At 50.6% G+C, this 24,164-nt stretch overlaps 1 protein-coding gene across 2 annotated transcripts in view; it reads left to right on the top strand.

Annotated features, from left to right (window-relative positions):
* Positions 1-24,164, top strand: part of ASTN2 (astrotactin 2) — a 318,226-nt gene that overhangs the window by 69,684 nt on the left and 224,378 nt on the right. For both annotated transcript variants that reach the window (XM_066201587.1, XM_066201588.1), the window contains exon 3: positions 10,041-10,425. In XM_066201587.1, coding sequence (XP_066057684.1) covers positions 10,041-10,425 — 385 coding nt within the window. The remainder of the gene's footprint in view (positions 1-10,040; positions 10,426-24,164) is intronic.

The following is a 24,164-nucleotide window of genomic DNA, read 5'->3' as shown; positions in this document are numbered from 1 at the left end:
TAGCTTTACATTTAAATTTTCAAAACAGCCCTGTCAAATTAGTAAAAGGAAATTTGATTAGAAAATGGCAGCAGGATTGAGGTCTTTGTTTCTCTCTGTTCGCAATTTGGCTCAGTGCTTGCTCTAAACCAAAAATACGTCATTGGAAAAGTGAGTTTTAGCTAGTCAACACTTCCCAATTGTGAGGAAAAAACCTAGGGAGCAGAGATGGAAAATTCCTGCCACGAGCTCCCCCGTTGTTGCCCCTTGTCTGGGACCTGGAGAGTCAGGCTGTGCCACCAGGGCTGAGGTGGCATTAGTGGTGACATGGGACTGGAGGGAACGAGGGGCACAGAGGAGTGGGATGGCTTTGTTCCTTCCCCTGCTCTCTCCTGCTGCATGTGCCATCCCCATGTCTGGGTTCAGCTCTTTGAGCTCCTTGAGGACATCGGGGGCTGAGCCTTGGGGCAGCCTCAGGAGCCTGGGTTAGTGGAGGGTGCTAGGCTGGTTTGGGCTGCAGTGCAGAGCTCTGCCCATCAGTCTCAGCACTCTGATGTTCCCGGGGTCTGTGCCAGGCTGCGCTGGGTGGGAGCCCATTCCAGAGGGAGAAGGATGAGGAAGGCAGACGAGCAGTAGAGTTAAACTCTGGCTAAGAACAGCCAAGGGAAGGGACAGGGCTGGAGAGCTGGGAACTGCCCATCCCAGTGACCAGGAGAGCTTCCAGGGGGATGAGGGAGCTTTTGGGGTTGGAGAGGCAGCTTTCCTTGCCCAGAGCTCTCTTGGAAGCCTGGGAGCAGTAATGGGGTCTCAGACTGGCTCTGGAGGCCATCCTCCATCCTCACCTGGTCCCTGCCTGCTGCCAGGGGTGGAGCCGGGCTTTGCTCCACAGTTACTCACAGATGCTGCAATCAGGCTGGAGACACAGTGTCAAAAACCTGACTGCAGCCCCCGGTGTGTGCACAGGGAGGGGGTTATTGGCCTGTTATTATCCATTTACCCAGATAGCCTGGCTAATCAGCTTTCAGATGGGGGAGAATTAATTGGTTTCGATTGGAGCACCAGGCACATTTAATTGAAATGAATCCTTTCCCGCTTCCAAGCAGGCACTTTCTCAGCTGCTGCTGACTGGGCAGGGTGGGCTGCAGCCTTTCCACCAGGACCCTCATGGTGTGGGTGCAGCTGAGCTGGGGAAAGCAGCTGTAACAGCCATGCCCTGCAATCCTGGCTCTATCTGCAAAGGAACTCTTGTTTCTCCATCCATGAATCCCACCTAGATTCACTCCAAACCCTCTGCTCCCAGCTGGGATGGAGAGTGGGAGTCTGAGATTGTCTCAGCCCCTTGTAGCATACCAGGGAGCTTGGCAGGTCACCTTGGTGGCACCCAGGTGGCATCACTGCCACGCTGCCACCTCTACTTTCCTCCTGTTCACTTTGATGCCCTGCATCCATACAGGAAAAACAAACAAACAAAAAAAGGACTTGAAGTTCAGGAGGTTGGGGATGGGGACTGTCCCCAGGATGTGCAGAGCTCTTCATAGCTGGGGGTTCAAAGGGTCCTTTGGGAGGTGCAAATTCGGCTTTTCCCTTCCCAGCCCAGTGGCAGGGCACCCTGTCCCCTCTTCTCTCAGGAAAGAGTTCGCTGGTCTCACACCCTCCAAATAACAAGAAAAAAACCTCCAAATCTGTTGAATTCCCATACTTTTATATTGATACAGCAAGAGGGCTGGGTGGAAAAAAAAAAAAAAAAAGGAACAGTTTCATCAAGATGTGCTGCAAAACAAAAAGGTTTCTGTGGACTCATGTGTGAGCAGTGAGTGTGGGAGCTGTACTACAGGAAAACCCATCCCCATGGGTTTGTTTTTCCACTGTGCTGAGCCCCGAGGTGGTTTGGAAGCATCACATGGAGAGCTGGGTGAGGGAACTCTCAGTTCTTGTCAGGGAGATGAAAAAGCCCTGGGAGATGAAAAAGCCCTGAAACACCAGATAAATTTTATCTGTGTGCAAGGTTCCAGTGAAGCTAATGGGAGTTAAGTGCTCGGTTAAGTGCTGTATTTAACTGGGCTCTTAAGAGCCTGCTGGGAATAGCTGTGGTATTTTGGGAGAGGAGGCTTGTGGGGTTCCTGAGGTCTTGGATCTTTTCTTTAAATCAAAGTCTTGGGTCTCCCTGCTCTGTGCTGTGTAGGGAGCAGCACAGCTTTCAAATTTCTTCCCAAATCATAAAGGAAAATTGCTAAAAATTAAAATTTGGCTTGTTTTTTCTCTTTGCTGTGTGGTGTCTGAGGTACCAGTGGAGACTTGTCTCAGGGTATGGGGGGCTGTGGTGTGTAACTCCTGTAGTGTGACATATGTTGCCAGAATTCCAAGGTACCCTCAGATGCCAAATGCCATGTGGACACGTGCACAGAGGCTTTATCCCTGATACTGTGTTTGAATACTCTCCCCCTCCCTGTGGAAAGCTGTGCTTTGTGTTCATTCAGCTGTTGACGTTCATTATGCTGAAATGTTTGCACTTTAAATATGGTGAGGCAGGGTTTGTTTCTTGTGGGTTGTTATTTATTGGTTTTGGTTTGGTTTTTTTTTACACAATAGGCTGGATTGTTCCCAAAAAAAAAAAAAAAAACAAACCCAAAAAACCCAAAAAACCACAGCCAGCAAAACAAGCTCTTTTCCTTCATGTCTGTGTGTACAATAGCACCTTCCCATCATCTCCTGGCTCCAGAAATTGTTTGAAAAGTCCATAAATAAATGCTAAACCCCTTTTCCAGTCTCCCTCCCATCTTCACCGTGGGTAGAGCAGCAGCATAACCAGTGCAGAGGAGACCTGGCCCATCAACGGGGTTTGGAGGTGTTTGACTGTCTGAGAAGGCCCTGTGCTTGTGGTGTATTTTTGCACCTCTGCCACCTTTTCTGGCCAAGGGGCCAAGGTCTGACAGCCCCAAAAGCGTTCTGGTGAATTGAGCAGAGTGGGTGTTGTACCGTGTCCCTCTCTGGGGCTCGGGAGCTGGAGGCACGATGTGAATCGTGTTCAGTGTGATGTGTTCCCTCACCCGGAGATGTGCATCTCTTATTAGATTAATCTTTTTCCTAATATATGCAGAATATACAGTGGGAGCAGCATTAATTCGCACTAATGGTTGTGAGATCCACTGAGAATTAACTGCATTTTTTGCAAATTAGTGAGGAAGCGGATAAACACAATTATTAAAAAAAAAAAGAAAACAACAAGCAAAGGTACTTTTGCAACAGCAGTACGTGTTTGTCATTTATCTGACAAGTGTTCTTTACTTTTAATTATATTTCATTACTTGCTAGCAAATGCTGTGCTGGCGGATATTGTGATAATCCTCCTAATTTGAGACCTTGCTTTAGCATTTGCTAAACCTTTGTTTGGAAGGGGTTGGGTAGGTCAGGGATCCTGCAGTGGCCGTGACTTTGGGAGGTCCCATGGACAAGTGCCTTCCATCTCTGGAGGTTTTACTGATGAGTTTGGTGAATCCAGGCTCAAACTGAACCTTGGAGGACTTCATTGCTTTTCCCTATCAGCTGGGAAAGTGTTTGAGCCACACAGAGTCAGTTTGGGTGGGTTCCCACCTGCCCTTTCCCTGGCAGGAGCTGTCTTTGCTGGGATGTGACTGTGGCGTGGGGATGCTCCTCACCTGGGCTGGGCTCCCCTGCACAATCAGGGTTTGGGCTCTGTGCTGAGGATGGTGCAGGGAGGGACACTGTGTCAGGGGTGGCCCTGAGGGACTTTCCTTGAGCCCCTCGTTTCACTGACAGGTGCTTTTTGTGTTGCCACAGCCCTGGGCACTCTCAGCCTGCAGCAGGTGGTTGTCCTGGCCTGTGAAACCTCACCTGCACTGGGAGACACTTACTGTGGATGAGGTGGCCTCTTTTATTTTAAATCCAGGTCGTTTTTCCTTAATTCAAGTGAATTTTCACTCCTCTTTGGAGTGTGGATGACACACAGTTGAGGCGTGGGGTGGGAATGAGCTGAGTGGGATGAACACGTGCAGGGGTCTCTCATGGGGCAGGGATGGGGCTCAGCAACTCAAACTCCTCGGGGGGGGGGGGGGGGGGGATGGGGGGGTGGAAGGAAGATCTTTTGTTTTTGTCTCAGCTTTGTGCTCCCAGGCTGCTCACATTAGGGAAACATGAGCGCAAGCGCAGGAGACCTTATGAATTTTAAAATCTTCCCTCTCTGAGGGCAGGCTCTGGGTTAGCAGGTCAGCCCATTTAGGTGAACCATTTAGCGCACATTAAAATCACAATTTATGCAATCTGCGCCCCAGCTTTAAAAAGATCCAGCAATCAGGTGCTTAATAAAATCACCTCCAGCCCTCCTCTTTCAGCTCGCTGCAAATAAATGCCTTTTTTTTTACATAATAAAAATGGATTAGGAGTCATTTTGAATTGTTATCCTAGTGAGATGTGCAGTTCGGGACACGCAGACATGTTGGCTGTGATTGAGGGTTGTGTGTTTTGGTGCTTGCACACAGCCGGTGCCTGGGAGACCTTTCAAATAAACATTTACTGGAACATCACATTGCATGTCTGAGCAGCACAGAAAGGCTGATTGGCAGGTTCACTCCTTCTTTTGTTTCTCTTCTTGGATGAAACAGGAAAACAAAACTGAGCGTGGCTTTAAAAAAAAATAAATTATATGAAAATGTGACTTGTCTGACTTGTTTTTGTTTTGTTTTGGTTCTTTTTTTTTCTCTATTTTTTTAACTTGGAAGAGTCAGAGATTTTAAAGTTATGGTTCCCACAGCAACTGTAACTCTCATTGCTTGTGTGTGTGTTGTACTTTACAGGACTGTATATACTGTGAAATTTATGCCCTGTGTGTGGATGTGCAGCATGGTAAGAGGATCTGCATGGTCTGGAGGGAGCCATCCTGTGGGAATCCTTCCTCTTAACCCCCCGGGCCACATCCTTGCACCCATTCCGAGAGGCGGCTCAGGGGTGCTGTCACCTCTGGGCAAGGTCAGGTGACGCATCTGTGATAACAACACCCCCAGAAGGCAGTGCCCCAGTCATATCTGTGGCTCAGTGAGGTGGTGAGCTGTGGAAAGAAGGGAGAAAAGAGATGTAATCCAGTTCTCTTTGGGCTGTAATTCAAGGAGCTGTCCCTGCTCAGCAAAGCGCTGAGGCGTGTGCTGTAGGCTCATGGACTGTAATAGGAATTAAACACATTTTTAAAGTTGAGTGTGTGGTTAGGCACCTTGGTGAAGCTGTGCTTGAATGGGAATTTGAAATGCACAGGGAGAAAAATGTTGTATTTTTAGGAGATTTGCCCTGCATATCATCACTGTCTCCTATAGAGAGAGGTGGGGTTGGGTGGTCTGGAGATCAGGTCTGGATCCAGATCTCTTTGAAGTGCATATATGTCTATATTTTAATCCTGGTGTTTTTCTCTTCCTCTCTAGCCCTCATGCTGGCTTGCTGTCTGTCCTTGGGCCCATCCCCACACCCTGCCTCAGTTTCCCTGCCTGGTGCTCACTCATCCATGGGCTCATCAGTGGCCCTGCAGCATGTGGGGGTTTGGGCTGGCAGGGGCTGGCTTTGATTTGTGGATGGGGGTGGGCTCTGCCTGACATCTTTTTGTATCCAGGGTCTGGTGGTGCTTTGCGTGTCTGGGCTGCCTGGGAGAGGATGAAGTGCTCCAGATGAGAGATAAGAGGCTGTGGAGCTGAATTGTGGGAAAGCCAAAATTGAGGTGAATGGAATTCAAGAAAGGACGTGGGATCATCTGCTGTGCCCTCACAGCTGCACAGGGTGCAAGAATGCCCTGTAGCCTCTGTTTCTCATTTGAAATAAAGTATGACTTTTCAAAAAGCATCCAGGCTTGATTTAAAAAAAAAAAAAAAAAATTAAAGTTGACAGTGATGGATAATCCACTACACCCCTTGGTAAATTTGTCCTAGTGTTTAATTACCTTTACAGCCAAAAAGGAAAGAAAGGAAAAGTACACAGTGTGAAGAGCCCCAAGGGTTGTGTAGTTACTGCGGGTACCTGATTGCTCACCTTAATTCACCTGCTGGGGTGATGCAGGGGATGTGATGCGCCAGCACTGGGGGCTCACTCAGCCCAGGAAGTGACAGGGTGTCCCGGAGCTGTCCTGGGAGACTGTCCCTGGAGTGATGTTTGGGGCTGTGAGAGCCCTGCTCCATCCACCAGCAGCTCAGGAGCCATGGGGCTGGTTGCCAGCGCAATGTTGGACAAAAAATGGCCTCAAGCTGGGAAAGAAAGAGGAATATTCTTGTCTGAGGACAAAAACTTGGTGTTGGGAGGAAGGGGCCCAGGTCAGCACAGACTCGAGGGCTGTGCTGTCAAAGCGGGATTTGCTTTGACCTGCATGAGGGATGCTGTGATATCAGAGGTCTGCCCAGCCCAAACCATCCCCTCCAGCCTGGCGTTTTCTTCTGTGACTTCAGCCCTTCTGGTGGGGTTGCTGGAAGATTGTCAGGGCTTGATTTCTGAGCAGCTGGGCTCTGTCACTATGTGACTGTGAGGCTGTAGGGATGGGGGATTCCTGCAAGGGATCGCACCACATCCCACCACTGTGGGGACCAGAGCTGGAAAGGCCAGAGGCTGTTGCAAAAAAGTTTATCTGGACCCCGAGGAGCAGTGGGACCGCCTTGTCTTTCACAGGCTTGGTAGGGCAGGGTGGGGCTTGTGTTCAAAGCAGTGATACATCCTCTTGCTGCCCAGAAATTGTTCAGCATCTCAGAGATTCCTACAGAGTGATGGACCTCCAATCCAACAGCTTGGCAGCCTTCATAGTTTTTGTGAGGGTCCAATCTCTTGGATTTCAGGGTGGCCTCTCCCATTGATTTCCCTTCTGGGCTTCAAATTAGTCCCAGCCTTGCGGCTCTCCAGCTTCAGCGGAGCTTTGCTCTGGTGCAACAAGCCCTGCAGTTCTTTCCACGCGTTGGTTGTTCCCCCATCCCTCTTCTCCCTCATCTCCCTTCTCCCATTCCTCCTCCTCTCCTGTGGGTCTTGGCAACACTCTGGTGCTGGTGGCTCCTGCTCGGCCGGCCCAGGGCAGCGGGAGCGTGGCAGGAAGGACATTACGTGGGAGAATATGCATGTTCACAGCTCAGAGGATTAAAGGCCCGTGTTCTTATCACTGCAGAACAGAGTATTATAAATCCAGCCTTAGAATACCAAATCCCCGCGCGGCTCGGCCATTGTTTGGGAATATTAAAAAGCTCGGAGACAGAAATAATCAGTTTCCGAATGACACGTTGTCAAATAAAACATTTCTCATATTATCCCTCCTTTCCCCTTTCTCTCTCCCGCTCCCTCAGTTGGATAATTTAACACGAAAAATAGATTAAAATGAGGCTGGCTTGAAAGCCTCCTAAGTTTGACTCTTTTTTTCTTTTTTTTTTTTTTTTTCCCTTTTTCCCCAAAGCTCTCCTGGCGTGTGTGGTGTGGTTAAACAAGGAGCTGCTGGCGCGGGGTCAGGGACAAAAGGAGCACGCTGGAATCGAGCTGCCTGTGATGAGCCCCTGGTGCTCACCAAGGGGCTGGCACAGGCACCCCCAGCCTTTCCCAGGCAGAGAGGGGCTGTTGTCCCAGTGACTGGCAGAGCGAAGATCTCTGGCTCATCCCCAAAGGGTGTGGGACTTGTAGCTGGGCTGGGAGCCCTTGGCTTCCCTGAGCCAGTCCTGTCATTCCTGACTCAGAGGGGGAATGGCACACCAGTAACCTCCGTGCCTTTATGGCTTCTTGTAGGTTCTCCCAAGCAGAGATCTTTATTTAGTATGCCACCAGGTTGATTTTCTCCAGGACGTTTCCCAGGGGCAGATATAAAGTGAGCCCAATCAGGAAGATCCACGGTCCCAGGCCTGCCATGGGGTGCCTGTCCCCCTTCCTTGGGTCCAACTGGCACAGCTGCTCTTCCTGCAAGGCTTTTTCTATCTCTCTGACCTTTTCTGAGCATCTGGGATGTCTCTGGTTTTGCTTTTCCATGGAGAGTGAGTGCCTGTGTGCCCGTGGGTGCAGAGTGCTCTGCCCTGCAGCCCCTCTCCAGCAGCAGAGTGCACAAAGGTGTGAGTGACATCCAGCTGGGCAGCTCAAGGATTTGGTGGTGGAGGCCTTGGAGAAGATTTCTACTGGCAGTCACATGCAGGAGTGTTGTCCTGAAGCCCTTCCGGACCACAAGAACTCTCTTTGCTGTAAGGATGCTGGCATATGAGGCAGACCTGGTTTTGCCCTGGGGTTTGTTGTGCTGAAGTTTGTGGCCTTGCTGTGTCCTTGTCACCTGGCCCGGCCTCCCTTCTGGTGTGCCATGGTTTCACCCCTGCAAACTGGATTTCTGAGGAAATGCCAGTGGGTGTGGATGGCTCAGGCCAGGGGGCTCCTGTGATGCTCTGAGGTCTGCATGCCTCAGGCACTGTGCAAATCCAAGGAAACTCATGTCTGCTCTCCCAGGCTGGTTCTTGTTTCTGAGCATGGAAGGCCATGATGGGTCTTCATCCCTCTGGTCCTGAAGTGCCCTGGTACTGCAGAGCATAAACCTGGGCAGCTCCCCAAGCCCTGCCCCTCTGCCCTGCAGGGATCCCTGAGCATCCCCTGGACAGTGACACACTTTTCCTGATGGTGCAAATTGGGGAACTCAAGCTGAGCAGGGTCCTGAGCCCCTGAGTCCTGCATCCGTAAGGAACATTTTGTGGGAGAGGAGGGGATCCTGAAGTGGGGGATGCTGGGCTGGGCCCCTCCTGTGGCAGGTTGTGGTGCAGGGAAACATCTCTCCTCTGCTCCAGCTCCTGAGGCCTCTCCTGAGGCCCCTCATCCTGTGAGCTGCACTTCCCAGTGCCACCTCCTTACAGCTGCTCCTGTCTGGGAGTCAGAGCCCTGCTCTGGGTGCATCCTGGTGCTTTGTGTGGAATGCAGAGGGAATATTTTCACGCCTCTGCTTTGCTGTAGAGCTCGGTGCAGCTCTGGGCTGTGGCATGCCAGGTGCCCAAGGAACACCTGCCCTGCCCTGGCTGTTCCTGTCATGCCACAAAGCCCTGGTCACTCGTGCTGCTCCTGATTTACATGCCCTGCCTTGCTTGTCTGCCACGGGATAGAATTGCTCTGATGCTGCAGAGATTAAGAGGCTGGGAGCTGGCACAGGCACAGCTCTTCTGTGTGTAGGGATGAATTTAACTTCCAGAGCAGCCAGAGGCAGGGCTGGCTCCCTTTGGTACTCCCTAGCCAGGCTCTCTTGAGAGGATGTGCTGCTTCCATGTACATAGAGATATCTGGAAGTTTATTTTTATTTTGTTAAAGATTTTTATTTTTAATGTCAACATTGTGGAGAGCTGTATTGAATAAAATTTGGAGGAAAGACAAGAGCTTAGTGGTGAAGGTCTGGAGCTGGAATGTTGTGCTGTGCCCCCAGATGTGCAGTTGATCTTGAAACCACAGGGAAATCAGACCAGAAATGTTGGAGCTGGGGTAACCATGCCTTGGGAGCATTGCCTGTAAGGGGCCATTTGTTGCACCATCATTTCTGGGAAATGTGTGTCTCTGCTAAGGCTTTATTGCTCCTGGGTAATGGTTGGGTTGTTTTAATGAGGTTTTTTCTCCTGAGTGGTGGGATGTGATCATCCCCATTCCCCATGTGTAGGGGGCCTCACACCCAAGGAGTGAGGAGGAAAGAACAAAGTCCCCGGGGAGAATGATGGGAGTTGAGCTGGGGGTGTCACTGTGCTGTTCCCAGCTGATGGCCACCTCTGGCATCCTCATCCACCTGTCCATGACCTCCCACCTGAGAGGTGGCTGCTCCATGAATCCACCCGTGTGTGGTGCTGATGGATGGGTGCTCTGGGAGTTTACTCAGAGGGTGGTGAAGCACTGCAACAGATTGTCCAAGGAAAGTTGTGGGTGGAAGTGTTCGAGTTTGGATGGGGTGTGAAGCAACCTTGCTCTAGTGGAAGGGGATGGAATGAGATGGGCTTCAAGGTCTCATTCACCCATCAATTTGTGATTCTCTGGACACTGCAGCACCCCATCACCCCTCCCTGCTCCCCGTGCCCTCCTGACAGCTCCCTTCTGTCCCTCTGCAGGGTGGGCTGATCGCGCTGCTGCTGCTGCTGCTGGTGTTCATGGTGGCCCTGTACGCCCAGCGCCGCTGGCACAAGCGCCGCCGCATCCCGCAGAAGAGCGCCAGCACCGAGGCCACCCACGAGATCCACTACATCCCCTCGGTGCTGCTGGGCCCCCAGGCCCGAGAGAGCTTCCGAAACTCGCGCCTGCAGGCCCACAACTCGGTGATCGGGGTGCCCATCCGAGAGACCCCCATCCTGGACGACTACGAGGACGAGGAGGAGGAGGAGACGCCGCGGCGGGCCGAGCCCAGCACCAGGGAGGATGAGTTTGGCAGCCAGGTGACCAGGACGCTGGAGAGCCTGGGCAGGGGCGGGGAGGAGAAACCTGACTACGAGAAGAAAGGTTTGTGGCTTTCCTCTCTCTCTCCTCTGCTGGGGAGCAGCGCGTTCCCCGGGGTATTTCGCCTAACGCACACTTGATTGCTCGCATTTCCAAAGTCTGTCTCTCAGAAGCTGTTACACCCACCTCTGCTTATTGAAACGTTATTATGAGCCATTTAATATTGTTCACCTGCAATGCACAGTAAAATGCATTTGAATAAACAAAAGCAAAGCACATTAGTGCTGTGAGTGACTCCAGCAGGAGCAAGGAAGGGATGTGCTGGCTTGCTCTGTGCAGGGAAGGGGTCTTGGGGTGGTCTGAACCATCCTTCCCTCCTTGTGTGGGCTTCCCAGACAGACTAAGCAGCCACAGTGGCAGGGATGGGAACAGGGACTCTTTTTGGCTCCATGGAGGAGCCAGGGGCAGCCTAGGTGATGCAGTGTGTCTGGAAAGCAGCTCCCTGCCCTTATAATGCTCATAAGTGGTGGCTGAGGTTGTGTTTCTTCCACCCTTAAAATACTCTTTCCCCTTTCAAACCAGGCTGTGGTGATGGTGATGGGTATTGTGGTTCAAACAGATTTGGAGGTGCCCAGGGGTCAATGTGCCATCCTGGAGTGCTGCTCTGAGCATCCCTCTTGGCATTCCTTGGAGTGTCTGGCTGTTAGCAGCCCATGGGGTTAAGAGAGGCTTCCTCAACCCTCTGCTCAGTGAGAATGAACAAATGAAAGCCTTTATACATCGTAACCGAGCTACCTTCTTTCTTCCTTCATATTCTCTTCTTTGTTTTGCTTTTCTATAAATTATTTAGAGTTGTGTGAGTGGGGAAGACAGCAGTAACTGCATTTCAGTGCTCTTCAAAACAAAATAGCAAGCAAGATCTAGGGCAGAATATTAAACTATCCAAGGGCTTCAGGAACTGGCAGTAACAAACACAGACTGAACCCCCTGCCCCAAACTGGAAGCTGCCTGTAGGATACCTGGGCTGGGAGAGATGTTCCCAAATGCTCCCACCAGCTCTGCTTGTGATTCTGTCAGGCTTTGAGCCTTGGATCGAGGCAGGTTTGTGCCTTGCCTAGTCTGATCCTTCCAGACTGTGCCAGTTCACCATATGTTTCCTCCCAGATGGGCACTTTTCCCTCTTGGATGAGGTTCTGCTCAAGGAGCCAAGCTATGGTTTGTGCTACTTACTCTTCTCTGCTGAAGCTGCTTAGAGCCTGGATTGCCCAGGATGAGGTGGCTGTGGTTCAGATCCAGGGTTTCTAGACTACAGATATAAATATATGTGCTGTGGGCTTTCCACTCTGACCTGGTGGCACATGCAGGGGAAACGTGGTGATTCAGACATGCTGCTCCCCAGTGCTTTGGCCTGCACACGAGCAGCAGTCACAGCTGGATTCCTGTGGGGATGGGACATGTGGGGTGGAGAAGGAGAAGCTGCAGCTGGTGTGAGCAGACACCAGGCACATGGAGATCCCCAGGGACTGGAAGCCAGTTCTGCTCAGGCGTGGCTTTGCAGCAGGATTGAAGGTGGAAGCATTAAGGGACACGCAGCTGGAGCGTGGCTGTAGTGCCATAAGGAGATCAGCCTTTCCCTGGTGCCCGGCTGGCACTGCCAGGTTTCACTGTGGTCACTGGGGATGGGTGTGGAGCTGTGTCTGCATCCCAGGGAACCTACCAGCCCCCGAGGGAAAAGCTCTCCTGGCTGCTCCTGCTGTGCTGCCTTGTGATAAGACATCAGCTGGGACTTGTCAGCGGGCTCCAAACGGCACCGTCACAGGGGCTGTCAGCAGAGGCTCTTTCAAGTGTCATTTCCCAGCATTAATTACCAGGGATGGCAAATCCAGTGGAGATGGAGCAGTTCTGCTCACCCTGCACCTGCCTGTGCTGCAGCTTCCCCCCCGTGCTGGGCACTGATGGAGCTGCAGGTGCTGGGTTGTGCCCTTCCCATTACTGGGGATTTGCCCACCTCATGCTTGGTGTCTGTTGGGTCAATTCTCCTCTCCACGAGGAAGGCTGTGGGTTTTTTTTTTATTCACCACTCCTGGATGTATCTGGTCATGGGATCAGGCAGGGAATTGCTCTGGATGGCTCTGCTCCATCCAGTCCCTGCCCAGGAGACCTGAGCAGCACAAATGTTTTGCAGATCACGGCTCAGCGAGCCAAACTTTCCTCCCCAGCTCAGGCAGCGATGTGGATGGGAGGGATGGTCCCGTGTGGTGCCAGAGCATCTGAAGTGAATCCCAGCACAAACAAAACACAGGAGTCATGTGCTGAATAATGACATCTAGCAACAAGCGTGTCTGAGTGATAAAGTTAATGAAATTACAGGTTCTGACCTGATACCAGGCTCTGCTGTGGGGAGATAAACAGCAGGGCAAAGATGAGATGTTTATTTCTCCCTAGCTGCAGTTGTAATCTGGATGCGCTGTGCAGAGCCATTAACGTTATTACTGTTATGCAAAATCATTTTTGACTTGGGGGAAAAAAAAAAAACGGAGCAAAGAAAGAAAAATCTCCCAACTGCCTGGAAAATGTAAAGCTGACAAAATTAGAATTGCAGCAGGAGCACAAGCTGACCTGGTGACATTGCACAGAGCCCAGATGAATTTAGACAGAAGAAAATCCAAGGCAGTTTAGGAAGAAAAGTAGAAAAGTAGTATTTTTTATTTTTTTTTTTAGTAATGATAAAATGAAATGGAGCAAGGCAGGAGGCAATAGCCAGGCTGTCCTAATTATCCAGAAGGATCCCTTGAGCTGGGATGGAGAGGGGACTACTCTGCCTCCTCGTGGGCTTGGGTTCTCTCTGGCAGTTAAAAGATCTCTAGGGTTTTGTGCTCAGTGAGTGTGCGTAGTGCCAAGCGGGATCTGCTGGTGTGGGGTGCAGTTTCTGGGGTCTTGTCTTTGCTGGGGAGACCCTCCCTGTCTGAGCTCTGCTGTGTACACAAGGTTCAGTGATTCTGGGAATTTGGGTGGATTTGTGCAGGTGTTGTCACTTCCTCACCGCCTCTGTCCTCACTTCACTGTGGAGTTTCCAGTCCATGCTCCTCCTGAGTTCTGCTCTCCTGCTTTTCCCAAGCAGATGGTCTCAAGCTCCATCCCTGTGGGAATTCCTCACTTGCTTTTCTCTTTTAATATACTCTCATCCTCACTGACACAGCTTCATCCCACAGCAGCAGGAGCACTTTGCTTTTGTCCATTGAGTCCTGTTTGAGGGGCTTTGGGCCCCAGTGCATTGCAGGTGGCACTGCTGCATCCCTGTCTGGGATGCACTGGATACACAGTGGTGGAGTTGGTAAATGAAGGTAAAGTCCAGCAGGCTCAGTATGGGATTGCCCACAAGTTCCTCGAGAGAGATTTTGCCAAACCAAATCTCCTAAGGATCAGCGAGAAATAGAACTTCTGCCTGGTGAAAACTGAGGAGAAACCAGACTTGAAAATTGACTATCTGCAATTGCACTCCTGCAACAAAGGACCCATCTTTATTTCTCAGTTTCTTTCATGTTCGAAAAAAGAACATTTCAAGCAGGTCTTTGTGCTGGCTTCACAGGCTCTGCAGTCTGGGTATGGCCTCCAAGTCTAGACAGGAGACAGGACTTATTACTGATGGTTCCAATGATTAATACCATGGGCATATCAAAGGTGTGGTTGTGCACTCATCTTGAATTCCTCTCCTGGACTTACTTCTCCCCTGCTGTGTTGGCTCAGGTAAACCTCTGAAGTTTCTCTTACTTAATCCATGGATGTTTTTTCCAGTAGTGGTAGTGAGATGCTTCTGAGCATTCCTGAGAGATGGTCTGGCTCCTAGAGTGCACCTGGAGATGTGGATCCAGCTCCACTCTGCCACTGGCTGCTCTGGCAACCCTGGTCATGTCATTTAATGGTCCAGTCCTCATCTGGGGGTTGGAGAGGGAGCCAAGTCAGAGAGCAGGCAAGGCAGCATGAGGAAATATTGAGAACTGCTGATGTCAGGGCTCGTGGTCCCCCCAGCCTCCCTGCCAAACTGCTCTGGGTGGTGCAGTCCAGGAGAACTGTGGGAGAAGGGATTTAGGCAGGGGAGACAAATGGCTTTGAGGTAACAGCAAAAAGCAAGGGAAGGATCCTGATGATGGCAAGAGAGAGCTTCCTCTGCCGCCCATCAGCATTGGAGTAGCTGTTCTGGGGGCCACATCTCAGTGGTGTTTTCCCTTCCAGTGGAGACAGCTCGGGGAAGAGGTGAGGCAGTGCTCTGGCTGGAGGGCAGGATGTTGGGGCTGTGGAAAGGGTCATTTTGGGGGCTGAGCTGTGCAAGAGGAGGGCAGGGAGTTAAGCTGTTCCCTAGAGCTGCCATCCATTGCAAACACCCGAGCTCTGCAGCCTCACGGAGATGAGATTTAGAGATGGGTGTGAGTTGGGGGTGACACCCTCACACTGGACAGGTGATGGTGCTGCTCTCCACCCTGGAGAAGGGAGAGCACTCAGGCAACACGAACTGGATGTCTGCCCTGATGAGGATGTCCCTGAGGTGACAGCCTGGTGTCCCTGCGGGGACGCTGGTGCCTGGCTGTGCCACGCTGTGCCATCCCTGGTGCCCCTGCTGGGGCTGGGAGCCACTGTCTGCGGTTGGCTCAGGGAATCAGGAGCAGTTCCACCCTGATTCCCAGCATTAACCAGAGGCTTTCTGAGCCTTTAATAAATAAAGTGATGGCTTAATGTTTGCTGGGGCTGGAGAATAAAATGGGACACATCAGGCCAGCATCTGATGTGTCTTGGGGCTCTTCTTTCCAGTGACCTGATGGGATCATGACCCTCCTTGTACGTGATCAGCTTTTCCCAGCTCTAATCTCAGCCAAGTCTTTCCGTAATTTATAGGGACCTTTGAAAATGTATATTCTCATAGCCTGCCAGAGAAAAGTGGTTTTTTTGTAGTCCTCCAGTCCTGTCTGAAAAAAAAAAAAAAAACCAAAACAGCTTCAACTTTCAGCTTCAAAGAAATGGAAAAAAAAAAAAAAAAAGAAAGAAAAAAAAGTTGGGCTCGACAGGGCAGGAATTGGCTCCTAATTCAGGGAAGCACTTCCAGACATGCTTAGGTAGTGTCTGTAGTTAATAGAGATGTTTAAGATGTTTTCAAGTCCAGCATGTTCATGAATTGAATGCATTAATGAAGGGAGTGAGGGCCCCAGTCACAGAGGTGACACCAGATGTGCCATTGGGTCTTTGGCTCTGTGGTGATGCCAGCTCAGGCTTCAGTGTAGATTTGAAAATGTCCTGACCTGCCAGGGAAAAGCTGTGCTTTGCAGAGATAAACACAGTCATAATTAATATATTAATATATTAACTGCCTTTGGAGATCTCAGTGGAGAGGAGCCAGGCTGGAGCTTTAGGTTTGTTTTAAACATCCCATTGAAATGTTTACCTCCACCCCAAATCTGGGCTGTCCTCCCCAGGGAATGGGGAGGGAGGGAATGGTGGTGCTGTGGGACATGGTCCCCCTCCCTCACACCCCCAAGAAAGTGCATCAAAGCAGCATCACGGATGTGTGGGAGCACGCTCAGGTCATCTGTTCCCACAAGAGCCATATCCAACATACTCCTGCCTCTAGGAATGGTTCAGAAGGGACAGAGAAGCTCCTGGGGTCTGGGGGTTTCCTCTGGTCCTGCAGCCCCCAGCTCATGGGTTTTGTGGCCCATGCTTAATGACTAATTAAGGTTTACACACCTCGGGTCAGCCAGGGCTCTTCCTGGCCCATGGCAGCTGTTGCTGTGGAGAAGAGGCTGGTGGGGTGGGCTCCTGATAAGTTTTATTGTTTTTCTCCCCTCTCTTTGCTACAACCTGCTCATTTATTTTGTGAGACAGAGGAGGGAAGAAACAGTTGGAAAAGCAGCTTTGAATGGTGTCACAGGGACTGGAACAGAAACAGGGTGGTTTATTATGCCAGCATTTTGCTGAGCATCCTGAAGAGGTGCTGGATTTGTGAAGTCCTCCTGCTTTGCAAGGCTTGGACTGGTCTCACCCTGACACTCCACAACATCCCAAGGTGAAAAAATACCCTTGATTGCGCCTTCTTCCAGTCACAGCTGGGTGATTTCTGGCTCCTCAAGTCAGCAGCCGCTCTTGAATGAGGATTTTACTGGAGTTTTGTGGGCTGCAGATGCCCAGTGGGGATGTCATGGCAGTTTCATGTGCAGGAGTCCTGATTCCCCAGGTGTCCAAACTGTTTTCCATCCAGGCGAAATCACAAGCTCACAAAAGATAAGCTGTGAAGTGTTGGCTGTCCAAGGAAAATAAGCCATCAGGAACTATATTTATATAAATGCCAGACACACATTGTTCATCACTTTGTGCATCACTATGAATGTTTGATAAAGCACTACATTATTTAAAGGTGTAGCCAGGCTGTGGGACAGTTGTTGACCAGGATTAGCTTCAAGATGACTTTTTTTTTTCCCCCTCTTTTATTTTTTTCTTCCCCTGATGGAAAATCTAAAAAAATAATATGATGGTTGTTTACTTGCCTTGGGGGATCTCAGGTGTCCTTGCCTCTCTGGAGTTTCTCGGCTGGGTTGCATCTTGTGTGCAATGCAGAGGACCTGGAAGAGCTTCAGCTCTGACCAGGGCTGTCACAGAATCCTGGAATGGTTTGGGTTGAGAGGAACCTAGAAGACCATCTGCTTCCAACTCCCTGCCATGGGCAGGGACACCTTCCTCTGGACCACGTTGCTCCAGGCTCTGTCCAATCTGGCCTTGGATACTTCCAGGGATGGTGTTTCCATGGTATCTGCATGGAGTGAGAACCTGCCACTGGTTTCTGAAGTCAGACTGATCAGAAGAGGATGTGGAATGAAGGAGAACAATCCCACAATGTTCCCCATTTCTACTGGAAGAATACAGCTGCTGGTTAGGACTCAGCCCTTGGGATGTGGGGCTCAGAGCCTCTGGATCTGTCACCTGAGCAAGTGATGGGTTTGTCTCAGACCACAATACTCAGCCTTTTTCCTCCTTGGCTTTTAGTGGCATTGTGGCTCCACCAGTCGGCATGTGGAGATTTTCCCCCATCATTCCGTCCCAGACTTGTGGTTTTTTATGGGGAAGGGAGCAGGGAGGGCAGCTGCAGCACCAACTCTTCACTCTGTTTGCGTGTCCTCTTCCCATCGGTTGTGTTTTACCTGGCTACAGCACTGAGACAGTTTTGTCAGCTTGCTCCTAAGGAAGATGGATTGAGGCTGGGCACCTGTGCTCATACTGGGTCTGCAGGCACCTTCCAGCCCCATTTATCATTAGACACTGACCTCCCTGAAGGACCAGTGGGAGAGGAAACTTATTAACAAGGTGCTTCAAATCAATCCTTTCTGATGGCCCCGCTGAGTTACGGCGTTTGCTGCGACTCTCCCCCTGGGTCCTGTGAGTGTGGCAGGGCTCAGCCTCTCTTCCTTACCTGCGTGGCTTGGAATATGTTTGGTTCTGATATCCTGGTCTTTCTGGGTGTTCCCAGGTCTTCTCCTGAGCCAACAAACCACCTCTCAGCTCATTCTCTCCTGCCTACTGCCTCTACCCATGTGCTGCCCTGTGGGGGAAGTTGTTGGTCCTTTTGGTTCTGTTTTTGGAGCTGAAGCTCCTGGCCACATTTAGAGATTTTGGTAGTTTGTCCTTCTCCTCTGGGCTGGCATTGCTCCCTCATTCATCCTGGCACATGGTGCAGAATTGTCAGTACTGTGAAAAATGTCACCTTGTCCGCTGGGCAGAGGAAATGTATTTTCTAACTAAAAAGTTTATTCTGCTGAGCACGGAGCTGGATAGTGGTGGAGACTGGAGAGGGCCCACTGTGACATATTTCCCACCCATATTGGCCAGCTGTAGCCGTTCCTGGAGCCCTGTCCTGCCCACCCCCATCCTTTGGGGTGCTGGCACTTGCTCACACTCCCTTGACAGATGCCAAAGTGCTGCTGCTGCCTCCAGGTTCGTCCCCCAGCAGTGGCTCCTCAGACAGATGGTGATGGGGCTTTTTCCTGCCCTGACTGAGTCCCTGCCCCAGCTGGCTCCATGGGGCACTGTCTCCTCTGGCTCTGCAGAGCTGCAGGAGCTGTGTGGTGGAGAGAGGGAGCTGGAGGTCAGCGCTGTGCTCCCGAGCCAGTTTTTCTCCTCCACGCAACATTAGCCCAGACTGTTCCGTGTGCCCATTAGCACCAAATCGGGAAGCTTCCTCCAGAGTGTTCTTATTTAACTTTTCAATTATTTGATAACTTGAGGAGCATTAGCTGATACCGAGGGTCTGCCCATCTTCCCTCATCCTCTCTGCTCACTGCCTAAGCAAAAAAAGTTATGATGTCTCATAAAAACCCCTAAGTTAAGGGGTTTATTAGAGCCGAGGAAATGGGAAATGGAGTCTGTGTTGGACTGGACCTCCTCCATGCTGGGGCAGGGGGAGATGGGGCAGCACCCCACCCCACCTCCAAAGGTTATTCCTTGCAGGACAAATGGGATAAAGAAATAAATGCCCTGTACATGTTAGGGGAGGATGTGCTAGAAAGTCTTTGCCCTGTGGAAGAGCTGAGGGTTTCCTGGGCAGAAACAACTCCTGGGAAGGAGCAGCTGGAGCATCCCCAGGAGTGCAGGGACCCATCAACTTTCGGGAGGTGCTCTCCAGGCAGAGGTGTGAGGCAGAGGTGGGACTGTCAGACCACGGCTCTCCAGCGTTTGATCTTCCCTAATATGTTTATAATTACATTGCATTATCTTAATTACCAACAGGAGAAGTGGGGGGAGCCGGGGGGAGGGAAGGGAGGGAGCTGGAGAGGCAGGGAAGGCGCAGGGTGACGAGTAACTCACAGCATCCATCCACGGGGCCACGGCTGTGGTTGGAGTTGGAAATTATGCCATTAATACAATGCTTATTCATTTCCCATCGTAAAAAAAATGGAAGCGTGTTCCGAACGAAATTAACATTCCGTGACATTTTCCGGTAAACGGTGAGTTTGCACACATGAGTGGAGGCAATTAGCTGGGAAGCGACGGAGCGCCGTGACTGGAGAGAGGATGAGGAAGGGTCAGGGCAGCCGGTGCTGGGTTGGTGCTGCCCTGGGCTCCGGCTCTGCCCAGCCCTTCCCAGGGGGATGGGGGTCCTGCCTGTTCCTGCCCACCCAGCTGCAGTGAGCGTGGGAGCTGCAGATGTCCTCTCCTGCTCCCTGCAGATGGGGGAACGGCAAAACTTGGCGATAAAGGCGAAGAGCAAAGAGTGGGTGCATGTCCAGAAGGGTTTTGGGGTGCCCTGGGGTTCCTGTCCCCACTGCAGGATGTTGTTCTTCATCCCCCTCCCGCTGCACGCCAGCCTTTCCTGGCATCCCTTTTCCCGTCACGCTCCTAAAGCTTTATTAGAACCCAATGGAGAGTTTTTTCCCAGATTTGTTAAACTACTGAAAACTTCTGATCCTATCAGGACTTTTTTTTTTCCCCCTGCCTCGTACCAGATAAGGGCTGTGCTGGCTCCGAGCCCGGAGCTGAGGGTGGTGGAGAACGGGGTAGGGAAGCAGTCATCTCATGAATATATGAAGGAGGAAAGTACATTTGTTCAGTTTCCTTCAAAGGAGACATCTTGAATAAAACTTTATCTCTTCTTCTGCTTCCCTCCCCCTCCAATTTGCAATTGAAATCAGACTTTTGCGTATAAAGATCTATTTTTATAGTGACAGATTTATTAATGTATATAATAATCTATTAATGTATTAATAGCTGTGTATTAATAGCTATGTATTAATAGCTGTGCTAAAAAAATGTATACAGCCTCTATTTTAAAACTCAACAAAAAGGGCCAGGAGAGAGAAGAAAGAAAAAGTCGACATGGAATACGAGGCTGTTTTTAAAATGCTCCTGGGTTCCTCTCTCCTTCTTGCTGTGTGTGAGAACCCCATTTTGTAAAAGAGCTTTTTGGATATCCTCCTTCATCCTCGCTTTTGATGAGTTTTTTAATATATCCATATATATAGAGAGAGATGCATTTAAATAAAAACATAGATATGGAGATATATTTATATATATATGTATTTAAATAAAACAGATATATATGTCCTGAATTGCTTGTGGAATGCAACCAGCAGCTTCCCTGCATTTCTTGGACACAGTGGCTGCATGTGGCACTTGACATGGACTGCTGGAAGTCAGGGGACCAAAGGGGACAGGCTCTCCTGCTCGAGAGAGGTTTGGTGGCTGGAGGAACACAGGGAGAGGTGAAGTTCCCAGTGTTTCTCCTGCCTTTGCCATATTCCCCGTGCTCTGTGGCAGGATGTTGCTCTCCGGATGTGTTTTGCTCTGAGTACGTGCGGAGCTGTTGTACAAATCTCTCCCACTGTCATCACATCAGCATCAGTGTAATTACCTAATTTTATGCTACTAAAGCGCTGTGCTTTGTGGAGCTCGGTACTTTCAGGGTGGCACTGTTGAAAATCAGTCCACATCCCACTCTCAGAACAAACACCGTTAGTTATTTCATGCTTCGAAAAGCAACAAACACCCATTATTTAGAGCTGGTGAGAAATCAGGGCTTCCACCATGTGGAAAACTTCCAGTATTGTGAAATTTATGCTTGTTCCAAAATAGGATCAGAAAGTCAATTTCTTGAAATACTTTGTAGGACAGAAATTTCTAAAATATTGATCCAGAAACATCAAAATGAGCTTGCTGAATATCAGGGGGTTGATTTGGAGGAAACAATTATAACATTATTAAACCGTTCCTGGTGTTCCCATGGCGTGTTAGGGACGTGGCGATGTATCAGACCTTTAGGGCCCATGTCAGTGGTTCCCAGGAGAGTCCCCTGCCCTGTGCCTAGAAAAAGCAGATTGTTTGAAAAATACTGGAAGTAGTCAGTGAAAGGGCAGGAGAGTCTTTGAGAAGAGCCAGTGTCTGAGGTGAGGGGGCTGCATCCTCCATGTGACCATGCAGGTCAGGAGGTAAAAAGCCCACTGACCTTGACTTCTAATTGCACTCAAACTTTTTCCTTTTAATTCTTGATTGAATTTGTCTTGTTGCAAAATGTCCAGCCGAGCAGCTCTTGAGATTCTCTGGAGGTATTCCACTCCCTGAGACTCCGGGAGCATTGTGGCCACTGGTAATATTGAGGGATCGATAACTTGCCTTCTGACAGCCAGAAATCAAAGAGAGGAATGGGAAAACCAGACGCTTAAAAAACTGCATTTTATAAAAATATATTTTAGTCCATACCTAGCATGGGAAGCTCTGATAGAAGCTGCTGTTGCCTCACCAGTCATCCTCCTCCAGGTGTGGGAGTGCAGGTGTTGTGTGGGGAGAGCAAGGATGGTTGTGGCTCCAGGAAAAGAACCTTTAAGCCAGACCCTAAAGACTTTGAGGCTCGGGAAAGCTGGCACCTTTGCAGACCCTAAACCTCACTGTTCTGTTTTAATAAGATGCAAAACTCAAGCTGTAGGACTGCCCAGGTGTCCCACCACCCTATGGCATCACGAGGTCTGAGCCTTGTTTGGAGAGAAGCTGCTCCACTTGGGGTCCTCAAGGCCATGTCTGAAGACTAAAACACCTCAGCAAATCTGAGAGCTTTTTTCTGGTATCTATGGGATATTTCCATCACTGCCCGGCTTTGCTGGCTGGGAACAGGTTGCATAGTCAGCGGGATTTTGTAGTGCCTTGAGAACGCCTTGGAATATTGGAGACAACACTCAAGTGCAGCTGGTGGGGGCTCACAAAGAGTTCGTCTCTCAAACAGAGTTTGTGGGTGGCTGCACTGATCCAAGCCTGGGACTCTGAGATGGGGAATCCCTCTTGGGATGGTGAGATCCCACCTGTGGCATGTCCCCAGAACAGCCCCTCATAGCCATCCTGTGTGCCTGGGAGGGTGCAGCTCTCCTGGCTGTGCTGGAATGAATGCTGCTGCTTCCCATCTCCATTGCAGTGTATTTTTACCCAAACATTGCTCATATTGTTCAGCTGATGACTACTTTTTTTTGTTGTTGTTGTTGTTGTAATTTTTAAGCCAAACAACATATTTCCCCACTGCAATTTGTGCCAGCAGAAAGGAAGGAGGAGAGAATGGCTCTGGGTAGGAATTGTTTTGTGGGAGACGTGCAAACAAACAGGGGAGCCATAAGGAGAGCAGATCTCTTTTCAAATAGAATATGGGGGTGGACAGGAGGGAGGTGTTCGTCAGGAATGTGTGCTGTGCTTTGCAAAGGTAGGGTGACCTTCAGCTGTGTCCTTAAAGTGCTGCCAGAAAGGGAAGCTGATTTTGTGGGGGCTGGAGAGCCTCGTGATTCCCCTGCTCCTGGGGGGAGATGGAGATCACAGCCTCGTGCCAAACCTTGGGGTGGATCTCACCACCTCTGTCAGGCTGGAGAATCTCTCAGCATGGTGGCGAAGATGTGAGCTCAGGAGCCCGGGTGGATTTCTCCTGGAAAGTGGGGAGGGGAGAGAAGGCGTTTGGCAAGCTCTGCTCGAGGGGAGGACAGTCCTGCTGCCTCTGAAATGTGCCGTGTTCGGGCAGCGCCGGGAGGAGCTGCTGCCTGGGCACTGCTGACGTGGCTGTGTCGTGCCAGGGAGCAGCGTGTGGGTGCTGTGGAGGTGCCAGGAGCTGCTGGTTGAGCCCGTGTTTGGCACAGGCAGTCCAGGGAGGTCTTGCAGGGTGGTGTAGAGTAGAGTAGTTCGGCTGGAAGTGATCTACAAGGATCATCTAATCCAACTGCCTGACCAATTCAGGGCTGGCCTGTAGTTAAAGCAAATTTTTAAGTCCACTGTCTACCCCACAGTAGTGCTTCTTCCCCTCCTTTTCTGGCCAGTTAGAACCTCCAAGGGCTACTGTGGGGAGGCCCAGAGGGCACTTTGGTTTGCAGTGGACTGTCTCTCTCGTGGATGTGATGAACAGCCCCAGCGAGTGCTGTCTCATTCCATTATGGTGCAGTGGTCTCTTCTCTTTCCCTTTTGGCACTGCTGGCAGTGCGTGAAGGGCTCCCTCTTCATCCTTCACCCCTCATGCTCACACAGTTGAAGCTCTGCTGTCTTTCATTTGTCACTGAGGGTTTTTTCTATGCTGCCCACCCATGCCAAACTCTGCCTGCTGAGATCATGTCAACAAGGGTCTTTTCTCATTTTCCCTCCTTTTCCTTTTTTTCCTTTCCCTTCTTTTTTTCTTTTTTTTCTTTTTCTTTTCTTTTCTTTTCTTCCTCTGCTTTACTTTTCTCTCCTCCCTCCTGCTTCCCTGTCCCATTTCCTTTGTCCAAACCCCTGAGCTCAGGGGCACAGAGAAGCCAAGGATGGGCTGGCACACCTGAGCTGTGCAGAGCAGTCAGATGCACCAGCTCTTTGCTCCCAGTTCCTGCAGTATTTGCAGCATCATCCCAAACAGCCAGTGGCCAAAGGACCCCCCTTCCTCCCCACTCTCCCCCTTGTTGTTTGCTCCTCTGACAGGTGTGGGAGCAGCTGCCTCAGGATGGCTGTGCCGGCGTGGTGGCCAGATGGGTGCAGTCACCACGGTGCCATCAGCCAAGCAGGGGCTGTGAGACTGCTGTGCCCTCACTGAAGGCATAGTCTCCTCCTCCTCCTCCTCCTCCTCCTGGACTCCTTTTGGTAAATAAGCCTCAGCCATGCAAGCCACTCCAGAGCTCCCTGCTCCACCTCCACAAGTCCTGTATCACACAGCCCCAAGGTCTGGAAAACTCTCCATCTGTTCAGGGGAGGCCCTGCCGTGAATTCTCCTGGCCAAGGGAGCTGTGGGGTCGGACTTCCCCCTGTGAAGATGGCAGCAGGAGGCTGAGGCACCCCAGTGC

This window comes from Chamaea fasciata, unplaced genomic scaffold (assembly GCF_029207755.1).
Source record: "Chamaea fasciata isolate MVZ Bird 193981 ecotype frontalis unplaced genomic scaffold, bChaFas1.0.hap1 SCAF_20, whole genome shotgun sequence".
Lineage (NCBI taxonomy): Eukaryota > Metazoa > Chordata > Aves > Passeriformes > Sylviidae > Chamaea > Chamaea fasciata.
The sequence above is the reverse complement of the archived record's forward strand: the minus strand, read 5'-3'. Positions and strand labels throughout refer to the sequence as shown.